This window comes from Protomyctophum bolini, assembly GCF_963924005.1.
Source record: "Protomyctophum bolini genome assembly, chromosome: 3".
Classification (NCBI taxonomy): Eukaryota; Metazoa; Chordata; class Actinopteri; order Myctophiformes; family Myctophidae; genus Protomyctophum; species Protomyctophum bolini.
This window is the reverse complement of record NC_137864.1, coordinates 1,565,983-1,583,206: the sequence shown is the minus strand read 5'-3', so window position 1 is coordinate 1,583,206 and position 17,224 is coordinate 1,565,983. Positions and strand designations below refer to the sequence as shown.

Here is a 17,224-nt window from a genome sequence, read left to right as displayed (position 1 = left end):
TCATCCACGACCTCAGCCCCAACATTATTATTATTGTTGTTATTATCATCTCAGTCTGACATTTTCCTGACTCAGCGGTGCTGTCAACCTGCTGGCTAAGCAGCTCCTCGCCTTCCTCCTCTCTGACTCTGACCGACAACACTCGCTCTTTTCAGCGGCCTGCTGCTGCTGGCCCACAATTCAAACATTGCGGTTCATAGCTTGAAACATTTTTCGCTTTTTCTACTGGAAATGTTATGAACGCAGAATCAATCTGTCCCGCGCTGTTTTGAAGTGGGTACACGTCAGACGTAGCAAACTACATCAGCGGCCGGGGGAGGGACCTTTGCTGGTAGAACAGAATCAGATCTACAAGCTAGTAGTAACAACGTGTCACCAAGCAACACGTTGTTAGCTTGTAGATCTGTTCTATTTGCATGCGCAGTTGCGCACACATGGAAGATACCAAGTACACTCGCCAGAGTCGCCACACAGGGTAAACTTTATATAGATAGATATAGTGAAACACTATGAAAAACAAAATAATCAAAACATTTTTTAAATACAAAATTCTGCAAAATAAAGTTGTACAACCTCCCCCAAGCCAAAATAAAAATAAACATATCCCCCCCTCAGGCTCAAAAAATAGTTTAATGACCCCCCCCTTTTTTGCACCATACCAACCTTTGATAAATAACGATCAGTCCCTTATCTCGACCTGCCGGTCTCGACAATAACATCCTGAAGAACTGTTACATCACCTTTGGTGTCCCTATACATTTCTGTTACCTGTCGTTACCTGTTTCCTGGTCATGTGACTTCAGTAACCAATACACGACACATAGATTTTAGACGCTCCGCACAATCCCCCCAGAGGAGTGTTTGTCAATGGACAGACCGTAGATATTGTACCCAGCTACAAATATCTAGGCACAATTATTGATGACAAGCTGAAATTCGACCTAAATACTTATGTGATGTATAAAAAAGGTCAACAACGCCTGTACTATATCTAAGGAAATTGGCTAAGTTCAATGTCGACAAGACTCTGATAAAACTGTTTTACAGTGCCTACATCGAGTCCGTCATTTCTTTCTCGAGTATCTGTTGGTATATAGTAATCTCTGCATCAGGGAAAATTGTAAAAGTGGCCTATTAAAGAATTGGCTCACAGATGAACAGCCTAGACCATTATCTTTAAGAAACAGGTGCTTAACAAAGCCCTGTGCATCCGATCTGATACTGCTCACCCTCTACACGGAGAGTACATCCTTCTCCCATCCGGCCTTCGCCTGCGAGCCCCATATTGTGCCACAAAAAACAGGCACAAACATTCCTTTGTCCCTGTCTCTATTTGCACAATAAATGCTGCTGTGGGTAGACCAAGGAGATAACCTTATGATAAGCACTTTATTTACTGTATTGGTCTCGTGTCTATGCACACGCACTTTCTATGGCCAACGTGCACATATCACTTTAGTGTTAGTCTAGTTTTAGTCGACTAAATATCATAATATTTTACACTTTCTGAAAGCAGCAGATCTACAAGCTCACAACGCGTCGCGCTGTGCAACCAAGTGTCAAATGACTTGTCTTTTATTTATTAGTGGATCTCTGGTCCACAAGTCCCTTCGTAACATTTTAGTCTAGCTTTTATTTGTTGACAAAATTGTCAACATATTTAGTCTCAGTTTTATTCTTGGCTTAGTTTTGGCTTAGTTTTCGTCAGTGAAAACGAAAGATTTTCGTCTTAGTTTTAGTCCACGGAAACAACACTGGTTCATGCACCAGCTGGTCAGAACGTGGTCGTAATATATAAGACCTAAATGACCAATACAACAAATATACAATTATCGATACACCTGAATGTGAATTTAAACTTTAAACATTTGGGGCAGTGCTGGAAAAAGTATGTTTTACTCCAGTAATAGTATCAATACTGCACTGTAGCTGTACGCCACAAGCAGAAGTCCTGTATTTATTGTACTGTAGTAAAAGTACAAAAGTGTCAGCATCAAAATGTACTTAAAGTAACAGTACTCATTGCATAAGGTCCCATTTCACAAGTTCAAAATGTGCGCCAAATCATTTGAAAATAGACGATCTACAAGCTCACAATATGTAACGCTACGCTAATAATGTAAATCTCCAAAGTACAATCATAATTATGTACACATTTCATCAATATGTTTCTTAAAGGGATAGTTTGCCTAAAGATATAGTGATTTTCTATCAGTTACACCTTACACGCCCCATGAAGCCTTGAATTCTTGGAGATTTCATTGTTTGTTTTTGTCATATTCCTAACCGGATCATTTGATGCTGTATGCAGTACGTTTGAACATGACATAAAGACTCTTCTTAACCCATTTTGACCTGAGGATGATTCTATAAATCGCAGATCTACAAGCTCGTAGCGCTGCACTCAGTGCCGTGCTACGAGCTTGTAGATCTGCTGTTTTTCAATAGCTAAAGTAGCTAAAGGGGGGGGGGAAATTAAAAGACTTCAGTGCACTGTGCCTACACATGTTGCGACCGCAGGTCGCAACATGTGTAGGCACAATGCAAGGAATAAATGCATTCGTCATGTATCCGAAGGAAGTCTGATCCAATCACTTTTAGATTTCTCCAGTTTAATCCTGAGTTTAAGTTTTGTAGTGTTCAAGATCTGATTTTAGGCATGTTTAAGCCTCCAGGAAAATCCGTGTTGAGGTTCTTAATCCACTGTTTTTCATTAAAACGTCTTTGTCCTACTGTCCAGTTAGGATTGTGTTGAAGTCCAGCGCATTTTAGAGCTTCAATGCCGTGCGCCATGAAATGTTGCACCAATCTTGTGGTTGTCTTTTTGGCATTGTTAATATTGTATCTGTGTCGTCCCAGCCTAGTACCTATTGTTTTACCTGTCTCTCCGACATATTGTAAACCACATTTTTCACATGTGATTAAATAAATGCAGTTGCTGGTTCTGGCTGTTATTTGTTGTTTAATCTCTAAAACGCGTTTTGTGGTTCTATTTTTTACTAATTGTTTGGGTTTGAAGTATTCTGGTCCCTGGCGTGCTGGTGTGTTGATTTATTTTAGCTTGCTGTGTACTAGATAATCTTTAAGGTTTTTATTTTTTCTGTAGGCCGATATAATTTTATAATGTTTTAGAAGATCGTCCGTTCGGTTCTCAAAATTCCTTTTTATTCTGTTGTTGGCTAGTGTGCTCTGTGTTGAATAACTGGTTATCAGAGCCAATTTGGGACCTGTATCTCGCACTCTTATTTCTAAGAAGGTATTTTGAGCTTTCCGGAGGAAGGTCCTAGGGGGGGGGGGGGGGGATTATTCACGCACTACAACTATATATAAAAAAAACTCTTCTGTGAACTTGAAGCTCATTTCTCATTTATTGAGCTGTCTTGACAGAACACTGTGACGATAACACTTAGATCAATTCAGTTATCACTGTAATCCATCCTCCTCGTCCCTCGTGGTCATCTGGTTGGTGTCCACTAGGGGTCTCATGGTGTCAGCACAGGTCAGGAGCACTATGGCTTTGTTCATCTATTGGTACACAAAGACAATTCAAAGTGTTTTAGATACATAATACATTTAAAGGACAACTTTTGTTTTTTTCAACCAAAAAAAAGTCGCTATAATATTTTGTAAAAAAAATACATATTTAGCCACATGCTCGAATGCCCCCGCCCCCCTGTCAAAAACAGCTAAAATCCCTAAAACGAAAGTTAGCAGCAAATGAAAAATAATTAACACTCATCTTTTACTTTCTCTAATAACAACCTAAAACATGAACCTTGGTTGAAAAAAACTAAAGTTGTCCTTTAAACACAGGTCAGGAGCACTATAGAGCTTTGTTCATCTATTGGTACACAAAGACAAGTGTTTTATAGATACATAATACATTTAAAGAGAAATAAAGACTAGTGATAATACAACTAGATTTCTCTGGACTTCGTTAACATTAAGGAAGTATTTAGACAGATACCCATGTACTTGTCTAAAAATGCATTGTATGTAGTCATAGCACTTCATAGTGCATATGTATAGCATAGTATAGTATATAGTTTATATGTATAGTGTCATTGTATAGAATATGTTCTAGTTACGTTCTTAGCTTACGCATGTTTCATGATAAATGCATTTTATGTATATGTGATGTATTCCCATGCCTTTTTGTTCTTGCTTAATGTAAATCGCCCTGGATTGAGAGCTAAATGCCTAAATTGTAAAAAATACTTCACTAAGATACCCATGTACCTGTCTAAATACTTCCTTAATGTAACTGACAGTGGAAACACTTAACTCCACTGCTCTGTGGGGGCACTGACTTTTCCTACCACTGATACGTTGTGCCTCCATGCTGGTTGAACAACCACTTAAACTTGTAGCAACATTGTACAGAATGACAACCACTTGTGTGATATAGCTAACATTTCTGTCAGTACTTTTATATGCACTACTGTACTTTGTTGTTTGTTATGTTTTTTATGTTTATGTGATATGGAAATAAAGATGATATATATAATTGTACTGAATGACAACCATGTGTGATGTAGCTCACATTGTAGTAGTTTGATAGCAGGACGTGCAGAGATTGTTAGAGGGGCAGGGGCTGAAATCCCGTAAGAGATCACTTTTGGACAAAAATTGCGAAAATAACAGATCTACAGGCTCGAGCTTGTAGATCTACTATTTTTGTGCGGGGGGGGGGGCGGGGGGGGCTTGATGCCTATGCATGCACGACAAGTCCCTGTCTGTGTATACAGTAAATATGGATATAAGACGAAAAACAGTTTAACCCATTCAGGATATGGGAACCCCTTTTGGTCTATACTTTAGCTATTGAAATCGTGAAAATGTGGCGCAAATCTTTTATCTTATATTCTTTCAGAGCGAAAGTTTTAAACTCAAATCTTTGCTTCTGGGGGGGGGTATGGAACTACATATTTTCAGATGGGGGGGGGGGGTCCAATTACATTTTTGGGGGTCCTTGACATGAAATAGTTTGAGCACCACGGACATAGAAACATGAGGTTTTTCAGAAAACTGTCAGGATTTAGAAGACATTTGTAGAATCGTCCTCAGGTCCTAAGTCCAAATTTTATTCTGACCCCTCCACGAAAAGGCCCCTGGTTCTCCTGACCCCTTATCCATCATTTATACATTATGGATAATTAGTGTGGACTTAAACTGTTTTTCATCTGTAGTACTGGAATGTCATTCAGTCAAACTGTACAGCAGGACATGTTGACTCACCGTTTACTCACTGCGGTATGCCAATATACGCTTCAGACAAAAGAAAGAAGTTGGAGTTATTAAAAAACGTTTACCATACATGTGTACACACGGTATTAGAAGTAGTAAAACATGTGTTCATGGTATTAGAAGTACTAAAACATGTGTTCATGGTATTAGAAGTACTAAAACATGTTAACCGCACATGTGTTCATGTTATTAGAAGTACTAAAACATGTGTTCATGGTATTAGAAGTACTAAAACATGTTAACCGTACATGTGTTCATGGTACTAAAACATGTTAACCGTACATGTGTTCATGGTATTAGAAGTACTATTTGTTAGTCATTGGTAAAAACTGAACAGCAGAACATTGTTGACTCACCTCATCCTCATCAATTGTGCCCTGAGAACAGAATGAAGAGTATAGGAGTTATAAAGGCTCAACAGAATGCAGCAAAAAATAATAATAATAATAATAATAATAATAATTATTATTATTATTAGTAGTAGTAGTAGTAGTATTATAATAATTTACATGACTGAACACGGTTCTCGAAGTCATTCATAAAAACAGCCGCATTATTGACTCACCTGATCTGAGATCAACCCCTGAGAACAGAAAGAAGAGTTGGAGTTATAAAAGCTGAACAGAATCCAGCAATAATAATAATAATTACTGAAATCAGTCAGTCAGTTGTGTTGTGTTGCTGTGTTAGTTTACTGTGTGGTACTGAAGTCTGTCAGTTGTGTTGTGTTGCTGTGTTAATTTACTGTGTGGTACTGAAGTCAGTCAGTTGTGTTGTGTTGCTGTGTTAGTTTACTGTGTGGTACTGAAGTCTGTCAGTTGTGTTGCGTGTTGCGTGCCCCATTACCCTATAATAATTTACATGTACATGGTTTTTGAAGTCATTCATAAAAACTGAACAGCAGCATTATTGACTCACCTTAAGGCTATTGATCTCCTCCTGAGAACAGAAAGAAGAGTTGGAGTTATAAAAGCTGAACAGTATCCAGCAATAATAATAATAATAATAATTACTGAAGTCAGTCAGTTAATTGTGTTGTGTTGTGTTGTGTTGTGTTGCTGTGTCAGTTCACTGTGTGCTACTGCAGCTAATAAGACAAATAATTTATGCCTTAAAACATTATACTTGCTCTCTACAACTAAAACTAAAATACTGATTGTACAGTTAGGACCTTCTCGAAAATGAGATACTATCTCAATGTGGTAGCCTATTCCTAAAGATAAAATAATAAATAATAAGAATTTAAAACAAAATGTAAAAATAAAAACACCTTAAAATCTTTTATTTCTTTCATAAATAAAGAAATTTTCACTCAATAGGACCTGTTCCTGTCGCAAGTTAATGAGGTCATATGTCCAGATGGTCGACTCTAGGCCTATGGAGTGCATGGAATGCATTATGCTAATAATTTTGTTTTAATAATAATAATAAGGTTAATAATAATTATTATTATTAATATTTTTATCATTATTATTATTAGTATTATTATTATAATAATTTACATGATTGAACATGGTTCTCGAAGTCATTCATAAAAACTGAACAGCAGCATTATTGACTCACCTTAATGCTCTTGATCTCCTCCTGTGAACAGAAAGAAGAGTTGGAGTTATAAAAGCTGAACAGAATCCAGCAATAATAATAATAATAATAATTACTGAAGTCAGTCAGTTAGTTGTGTTGTGTTGCTGTGTCAGTTCACTGTGTGCTACTGCAGCTAATGAGACATAATTTATGCCTTAAAACATTATACTTGCTCTATACAACTACAACTAAAATACTGATTGTACAGTTAGGACCCTCTCGAAAACGAGATACTATCTCAGTGGGGTAGCCTATTCCTAAAGATAAAATAATAAATAATAAGAATTTATTGTACAAAATGTAAAAATAAAAACACCAAATTTCACTCAATAGGACCTGTTCCTGTTAATGAGGTCATATGTCCAGATGGTCTAGGGCTATGGAGTGCATGGAATGCATTATGCTAATAAAAAAATTAAAATAATAATAATAAGGTTAATAATAATAATAATTATTATTATTATTTACATGACTATACACGGTTCTTGAAGTAGTTAGTTGATAGTCATTCGTAACAACTGAACACCAGCATTATTAACGCACCGTATTAGCATCTGCAATAGGCTTAATGATCTTGATGTCCTCCTGAGAACAGAATGAAGAGTATGAGTTATAAAGGCTCAACAGAATGCAGCAAAAACAAAATAAATAATAATAATATTAATAATAATAATAATAATAATAATAATAATTATTATTATTATTATTGTTATTATTTACATGACTATACACGGTTCTTGAAGTAGTTAGTTGATAGTCATTCGTAACAACTGAACACCATGTATTAACACACCGTATTAGCATCTGCAATCTCCTTATTGCTCTTGATGTTCTTGAGGTTCTCCTGTACTGTGATGTGCTATGACAGTGAATATGGATATAAGACGAAAAACAGTTTCAGGATGGTTAACCGTACATGTGTTCATGGTATTAGAAGTACTAAAACATGTTAACTGTACATGTGTTCATGGTATTAGAAGTACTAAAACATGTTCACCGTACATGTGTTCATGGTATTAGAAGTACTAAAACATGTTAACCGTACATGTGTTCATGGTATTAGAAGTACTAGTTGTTAGTCTTTGGTAAAAACTGAACAGCAGAACATTGTTGACTCACAATATGAATGGTGTTGATTATTTCAGCGATCCGGGCCTGAGAACAGAATGAAGAGTTGGAGTATAATAATTGTTATTGTTATTGTTATTGTTATTGTTATTATTATTATTATTTACATGACTATACACGGTTCTTGAAGTAGTTAGTTGATAGTCATTCGTAACAACTGAACACCAGCATTATTAACGCACCGTATTAGCATCTGCAATAACCTTATTGCTCTTGATGTCGTCCTGAGAACAGAATGAAGAGTAAAGGAGTTATAAAGGCTCAACCGAATGCAGCAAAAAAATAATAATAATAATCATTATTATTATTATAATTATTATTAGTAGTAGTAGTAGTAGTAGTATTATTATAATAATTTACATGACTGTACACGTTTCTCGAAGTCATTCATAAAAACTGAACAGCAGCATTATTAACTCACCTTAAGGATCTTGATCTCCTCCTGAGAACAGAAAGAAGAGTTGGAGTTATAAAGGCTCAACAGAATGTAGCAAAATAATAATAATAACTAGAACTGCACTCTGTCGAGTGCATACTTGCTTGTTGCACACTAGTAGGCCATAAATGGCCAACTAGTGCGCAAGCAGAACGCGCAAGTATTTTCGACTGCTGTAAACTGTGGAATCTCAGTATCTCTGTGAAGGAACGTTTGAAATGTCTATTTGCTACCTATCTACTTTATGCATGTAAACACCTATAGTATTATTAAGTATGGTTCAAGTTTCTATCTATATAAGAAATACACATAATAATGTTGTATTACTTACGTCATCATTGAGAGCAGTTATACATATACTATATATATAGAGTATGTAGTTGTAAGTTGATTAGCGGTATACTGTGGTTACTTTGCGCCAAAAACCGTGACAGCCAACCCGCCATTTGATGGGTATGCAAATAAAACGGCAGATTTGTGCCTGGTTTGCTGGGACCATATTACATAAATGACCATATTTCTTACGTCATCATTGAGAGCTAGTCATACATATACACAGCACGTACTCTGGTCCCAGCAGATCAGGCACAATTTTCTATTTTATTTTACTGATTATGTATATAGTATACGTATGACTAGCTCTAAATGATGACGTAAGACATATGGTCATTTATGTAATCTGGTCCCAGCAAACCAGGCACAGATTTGCTGTTTTTTTTTTGCATATACACATCAAATGGCGGGTTGGCTGTCACGGTGAACGAAGACCGGGCGAAATTATTACTTGCACGCTCTGCTTGCGCAAGTAATAATAATAATAATTATTATTATTTACATGACTATACACGGTTCTTGAAGTAGTTAGTTGATAGTCATTCGTAACAACTGAACACCAGCATTGAAGAGTATAGGAGTTATAAAGGCTCAACAGAATGCAGCAAAAAAAATGAAATAATAATAATTATTATTATTATTAGTAGTAGCAGTAGTATTATTATAATAATTTACATGACTGTACACGGTTCTCGAAGTCATTCATAAAAACTGAACAGCAGCATTATTGACTCACCATAATGATCTTGTTTTCAAACTGAGAACAGAATGAAGAGTATAGGAGTTATAAAGGTTCAACAGAATGCAGAAAAATAATAATAATAATAATTATTATTATTATTATTATTATTATTATTATTATTATTATTATTATTATTTACATGACTGTACACTCATTCATAAAAACAGCAGCATTATTGACTCACCGTATTGCTGTTGATTTGGTCTACCACCTGTTTCCCCCAGTTATACCATGTCCATGATAAACCTGTTACCAAAGACAAACATAATAATGGTTCATGAGTATTCAAATGGTTCCAAAATGGATCCGAACTGAACTGAACTGAACTGCTCTTCACAGTATGTCCCAGGCATTAATAGTGCAGATCACAGATGCAGATGTGTTGATATGAAGTTCATTGGCTGGAGATGATTCATGTCCGCAATGTCAGATGACCAGACCAGGGTTGGCGGTGGTTGTCGAGCACTCATTGGACCAGCACATGGATGATGAGACGTAGAATTCATCTCCTCTGTTCCGCACATTGATACCGCTTGGAGCCTGGAAAGCACCTAGGCAGGCGTTGCCAGGCAACTTGTTGATAACTTTCCCTGCACTGTGAACTTTCGGCAGAGAAAAACACTCCCTGACTCCCAGTGAGCAGCTATCTCTTTTCTCACTAGGCCAAGGTCAAGTACATGTAGTAGACCTCTCATTGTGAGTTAACTTGACTGGGGACAGACAACATGGAGACTGAATAAGATATAAAATGGGACAGATGAAAACATATTTTGGCCATAAACATGGATGACATGACATGAATTGATTAGAGGAGCAACCCTGTGTAAACAGGCAATAGACTAAGGGTAAAATGATGATATGGGAGAATAAGGTGACAATATGTATGACCTATATGGCATGGGCCAAAGTTCATGAGGATATGGGACATTGACCACTGGGCATTAGTTTGTAAACAGATAAGACATAATTATCTAACAGTTACCGTCCACTGTTACCAAAGTAAAACATAATTTCTACCAAATGTCTTCTAAATCATGACAGTTTTCTGAAAAACCCTGTGTTTCTCTATGTCAGTGGTGCTCAACCTTTTTCATGTCAAGGACCCCCAGAATTATCTGTATTTGGCCACCGACCCCCATCTGAAAATATGTTGTTCCAGGAGCAAAGATTTGAGTTAAAAACGTTCTCTCTGAAAGAATGTATAAAAAGATTTGGACCACATTTTCACGATGTTTCAAAAATAGCTAAAGAATAGCTAAAGAATAACATAACTTAAAACACCAAAAGGGGTTCCCGCCCAGAATGGGTTAACTTGGTGACCCCTGACCTCTATGTAGGACATGTCGGTGACCCCTGACCTCTGTAGGACTTGTCGGTGACCCCTGACCTCTGTAGGACTTGTTGGTGACCCCTGACCTCTATGTAGGACATGTCTGTGACCCCTAACCTCTATGTAGGACATGTCGGTGACCCCTAACCTCTATGTAGGACTTGTCGGTGACCCCTGACCTCTACGTAGGACATGTCGGTGACCCCTGACCTCTGTAGGACATGTCGTGACCCCTGTGACCCCTGGTGACAGTGGTGAGGACCAATTATATGAAGATATGTTGAAAACTGGTGAAGTTGTCCTTCAAGGGATAGTTCAGATCTTTTGAAATGAAGCTGTATGAAATACTTGCCATTAATATAGTGGTTGCAACTGTATTAATATTAAGCAGTTTTTTGTGGGGGGGGGGGGCACTGGGGCCATGCATTAAGTAAATTAGGCCACAAAACTAACGCCATTTGACCAATTTCTAAAATATTTGCACAACTTTCGTTCAACTTTGACCCCTCTATCACATGGAACTATTTTTTGGGCGTAGTGATATGGACACAAAAAACATAGTTCCGTGTGATAGAGGGTTAAAGAATTTACAAAAGTTGCACAAATATTTTAGAAATTGGTCAACAATACAAATGACGCTATAGTTCTGTGGATTCATTAATTAATGAGTGCCCCCCCCCCCCCCCCCCCCCCCCCCCGGAACTACTTAATATTTCACCAAAGTATTTCATACATGCTTAAGTTAAAAGATTCTGAACTATCCCCTTAAATTAAAGCCTGTGTACATACCGTCACTGTCACCAGTGGGGGGGTCAGACAGGCTGTCAGCCGGCACAGCTGGAGCCAACATGGAGGCCACGCAGATCAGGAGACACAGCTTCATCTGCGGACAGTAGGAATGAAGAGCAGGCCAGAGGTGGAAAAAGTTTTACTTAAGTAAAAGTACCAATACTGCAATTTAGAACTACTTCGTTACAAGTAAAAGTACGGAATTGAAAATGCACTTGAGTAAAAGTACAAAAGTATCAGCATCAAAATGTACTTAAAGTATACTCATATTGCAGAATGTCCCACTTCACAAGTTCAACATTTGTACAAAATCTATTGAAAATAGACGATCTACAAGCTCTCAATGCGTCGCGTTGCGACGCATTGAGAGCTTGTAGATCGGCTATTTCCAAATTGCAAAAATGTATAGCGTTGAAGTGGATAATGCATTTTCTAATCAAGATTAAAATCTCCAAAGTAACTACAATAACTAAAAAATTCAAAATCAACAAAGTTGAGTAAAAGTAAAAATAAATGCCTCTGAGAAAGTACTGGAAATTGGAAATACAGTACAGTGAAAAGTAAATACCTCAAAATTGTACTAGAGTACAGTATTGATGTACTTAAGTATTGATGACGTTGGCAGAATTACAGTATACATTTCAAGCACAACTCGATACAAAAACTGTTAACTGTGAGTGGACGATCCAATTAAGCATTACACTTGTTTACAAGAGGGTCCACCTTGTTCAATTCATCAAAACATTTAGAGACCCTTCCCTTTAAAAAGGGAAAAGAAACGTATACAGTGAGGGGAAAAAGGGGTGGGGGGATTTCAGACTTTACGGGGGCCAGTTTGGAATTGCAGCCGTCCGTAGGAGCCCTTTGAGACACGAGAGTAGTGGTGGTGGTGTTCTGTATGTACAATCAACATTATATAAAATAACATTAAAGTGGACAGAAAATGGACTCACCGCTTCAAAGATGATGTCCTGTTGGCTCGATGCTTCAAAGCTGTTGTCCTGTTGGCTCGATGCTTCTGAGATGAATGTAGATCAGAACCTGATGCAATAGAATAAGGAGTTACTTATGGACTTATGAACACTTAACCAAACAAAAAAGTGTGACCTTGCCATGACGATCCTGTGGTTGGTCACTGATGTATGAGTCATAACAGAAAACGCCATGTTCTCCAAAGTAGATGAGATGTGCTTCGCACGCACGCACGCACGCATGCGCACGCACACACACACACACACACACACACACACACACACACACACACACACACACTCTCTCTAAAGGAGTTGAGCTTGCGGCGTTGGTTACAAGTTTTTTTTTAAATCTGGTCAGTATTTTCACTGAAATTGAGTTTTCTGTCAATATATGTGCCTAAGTATTTAAAATGGTCTACTATCTCTACTATTTGTCCACTAATCCTAATGGTTCTTTTTCATGAATGACAAGTCTCTTTGATCCCTAAGGAGCTTTTATCACACCAGTTCTGAGCTGAGTATACTCTGTATGCTTCCTCTGTGTCCCCCTTTTTCAGTAAGGCCAAGGCCATATTATCCCCATACTAAAACAAACAGGGGCGGTCGGTGGCTCAGGGGTAGAGTGACTGGATGGTAACCGCAAAGGTTGCCAGTTCGAACACGGGCTCCCCCAGAGTTAGTGTGGAAGTGTCCTTGAGCAAGACACTGAACCCCTAATTGCTCCTGATGTGCTGGTTGGTGCCTTGCATGGTTTCCGCTGCCATCGGTGTGTGAATATGGGTGAATGTAATGCACAATCTATATAAAGGTGTGTGAATGTTTGTGTGAATGGGTGAATGTAATGCACAATCTATGTAAATGTGTGTGAATGTATGGGAGAATGTAATGCACAATCTATGTAAAGGTGTGTGGATGTGTGTGTGAATGGGTAAATGTAATGCACAATCTATGTAAAGGTGTGTGAATGTTTGTGAATGTGTGTGTGAATGGGTGAATGTAATGCACTATGTAAAGGTGCATGTGTGAATGTGTGTGTAATGGGTGAATGTGATGCACAATCTATATGAAGGTGTGAATGTGTGTATGAATGGGTGAATGTAATGCACAATCTATGTAAAGGTGTGTGAATGGGTGAGCGTAATGCACAATCTATATGTAAAGCACCTTGGATAAAGGCGCTATATAAATGCACCATTTACAAACGTAACGTAAACATATCCTGGTCTAACTGGAATTCATTTGTGTATAAGGAGAAAAGAAAGGGGGATAAGATGGTTCCCTGTTGAGCACCAGTGTTAAGCTTGTATCTACATACAAGCTTGCACACACACACACACACACACACACACACACACACACACACAGAGAGCATTCTGTGTGCGCATAATGGTATAAAATGTTTCTGCTGGGGGAAACTGAAAAAATGAACAAGCATCCTACAGTATAGTGGATACAACGTGAGTGCTGTATTCTGTTCTATGGACTTTATGTACCTGAACCGTGGCGTCACTTTATTACTTTGAACTACTCAACTCCTTTCCCATTTAGGCCTGACGTCGACATTTAAAAAGTGTTTTCTAAATCCTGACAGTTTTCTGAAATACCTCATGTTTCTGTATCAGTGGTGCTCAATATTTCATGTCAAGGACCCCCAAAGATTATATATAATTGAATGGCCACCGACCCCCATCTGAAAATATGTTGTTCCAGGAACAACTCAGAAGCAAAGATTTTAGTTTAAAACGTTCGCTATAGAAAATATATTCAAAGACTTGCGCCACATAAAAAAAAAAAAAAAAAAAAAAAACAGATCTACAAGCTCGTATGAGCCTGTAGATCTGCTATTTTTCAATGGCTATAAAGTATAAGATAAGCTACGAGCTTGTAGATCTGACATTTATTTTTTTAATCGTGAAAACGTTTTTAACTCAAATCTTTCCTTCCGGGGGGGGGAGGGGGGGTCCCTGGAACAACATGTTTTTCAAAAAGGGGTCGGCGGCCAATTACATTAATTATCATTTCTGGGGTCCTTGACCTGAAACATTGAGCACCACTGATATAGAAACATGTACAGTAGGTAGTTCCGAAAACTATCCATTTAGAAGATTATTTTTCAAATAATCTTGATGTCAGGCCTAAATGGGTTCAAATCTATAAGTTACCATGCACAGACAACGGCCACAGAGGCACGTGGCAAAAGTCTTGCCAAAGTCTTGGCAAAAGACAGGATATGTCTTATCTACGTTGTCGAACAGCATCTTGTTTTTATTACGTCTTCGTCTTTCTTCCTTCATCTGTTGTGACGCCAACGTCCCATAATAGTTTAATAAACCTTGAGTGATACCTCCCTCCCTGGTGTCATCATGATCTCTACGAGGAGAATCAACTGGACGTCACCGTAGTTTAATAAACCTTGAGCCTCTCAGACCCATCTGAGCCACGGAACCACCGTTTGATGACATTTAGCCTCTCAGACCCATCTGAGCCACGGAACCACCGTTTGATGACATTTAGCCTCTCAGACCCATCTGAGCCACGGAACCACCGTTTGATGACATTTAGCCTCTCAGACCCATCTGAGCCACGGAACCACCGTTTGATGACATTTAGCCTCTCAGAACCAAAGTCCAAAACTAAAGAATATTAGATTTTTCATTTTTTTGCATTAGATTTTGTCCACAATTCCGTGCTGTATTGATGTTGTATACCATTAGGAGAGATAACAGGCAAAACATTACTTGTGTACACCTCTTGTACATCAATGCAGATGTTTAACAAAAAAAACACACCTGTGTGAAGTGAGGGGCGCTCTTATCTCTTAATCTCCTGCACAAACGTCTTGAAGGTGATAAAACCCATGCCAGCCTGCTCTTTATTGATTTTTCCTCAGCATTTAATACCATACCATGGTTGACATGGTTAACTCCTTTGGTGTAGATCCTTGTCTGGCGGGCTGGATTCTTGACTTCCTAACTAACAGATCTCAACGTGTAAGGGTTAACGAGATACTGTCTAGCTTCCTGACATCTTCTACTGGCTCGCCTCAGGGTTGTGTTTTATCTGCCTTTCTTTACATTATTTATACCAACAATTGTGTTAGCCATTTCCACAACAGATTAATCATTAAGTACGCTGACGACTCGGTCACGGGCAAGTGGTAGACGACTTTCTATCCTGGTGTGACTGCCTTCTTGCAGCTTAATGTCTCTAAAACAAAAGAGCTATAATGCATAGATTTTAGACGCTCCGCACAATCCCCCCAGAGGAGTGTTTGTCAATGGACAGACCGTAGATATTGTACCCAGCTACAAATATCTAGGCACAATTATTGATGACAAGCTGAAATTCGACCTAAATACTTATGTGATGTATAAAAAAGGTCAACAACGCCTGTACTATATCTAAGGAAATTTAGTTCAATGTCGACAAGACTCTGATAAAACTGTTTTACAGTGCCTACATCGAGTCCGTCATTTCTTTCTCGAGTATCTGTTGGTATATAGTAATCTCTGCATCAGGGGAAATTGTAAAAGTGGCCTATTAAAGAATTGGCTCACAGATGAACAGCCTAGACCATTATCTTTAAGAAACAGGTGCTTAACAAAGCCCTGTGCATCCGATCTGATACTGCTCACCCTCTACACGGAGAGTACATCCTTCTCCCATCCGGCCTTCGCCTGCGAGCCCCATATTGTGCCACAAAAAACAGGCACAAACATTCCTTTGTCCCTGTCTCTATTTGCACAATAAATGCTGCTGTGGGTAGACCAACGAGATAACCTTATGATAAGCACTTTATTTACTGTATTGGTCTCGTGTCTATGCACACGCACTTTCTATGGCCAACATGCACATATCACCTTAAATGTTTTAGTGTTAGTCTAGTTTTAGTCGACTAAATATCATAAGATTTTACACTTGCTGAAAGCAGCAGATCTACAAGCTCGATCACAACACTTTAAAAAAAACTTTAAACATTTGGGGCAGTGCTGGAAAAAGTATGTTTTACTTCAGTAATAGTATCAATACTGCAATGTAGCTGTACGCCGTTACAAGCAGTCTTCTATTTATTGTACTCCGGTAAAAGTACAAAAGTGTCTGCATCAAAAAGGTCCCATTTCATTGTTCAAAATGTGCACGAAATCATTTGAAAATAGACGATCTACAAGCTCACAATGTGTCACAACGCATATACAAATGTAAATCTCCAAAGTACAATCATATGTACACATTTCATCAATATCTTTCTTAAAGGGATAGTTCGCCCCCTTTGTTTTCATGGTGGGGGTCTGGACTGGGGTTTGGGTTGGCATCATGCATGGGGGTCATAGGTGGGGTCTTCGTTTTCATGGTGGGGGTCTGGACTGGGGTTTGTTGTGCCATCATGGTGGGGGTCTAGGGTGGGGTCTTTGTTGATCTTCGTCTGGGGGTCAACTAAGGTGATCTTTACACGAGGATGGTGTTCATAAAAAACGGCAAAATAAAGTATCGTTTGCTGCTGTCATTTAGACAAGAACCGTGTTCACAGGAGGTGAAAACGCAACGAAGTAGAGTGGAAATCTTTTAGAACGCCGTTTCCTATGGTCTCCATATAAACAGGCAAAACGGTGGATACGCAAAAATTGTGACATCATGGCTTACGTCAGCTCTGGTCGGCTCAC

General features: G+C 38.4%; 1 protein-coding gene across 1 annotated transcript in view; it reads right to left on the bottom strand.

Annotated features, from left to right (window-relative positions):
* LOC308312931 (uncharacterized protein) overlaps positions 1-12,632 on the bottom strand; it is a 43,686-nt gene extending 31,054 nt beyond the window's left edge. Inside the window, exons 1-2 of the mRNA XM_080759734.1 lie at positions 12,543-12,632; positions 11,590-11,683 (exon numbers count right to left, since the gene is read on the bottom strand). Coding sequence (XP_080615860.1) covers positions 11,590-11,683 — 94 coding nt within the window. The 5' untranslated portion in view covers positions 12,543-12,632. The remainder of the gene's footprint in view (positions 1-11,589; positions 11,684-12,542) is intronic.
* Positions 12,633-17,224: the final 4,592 nt, after the last annotated feature.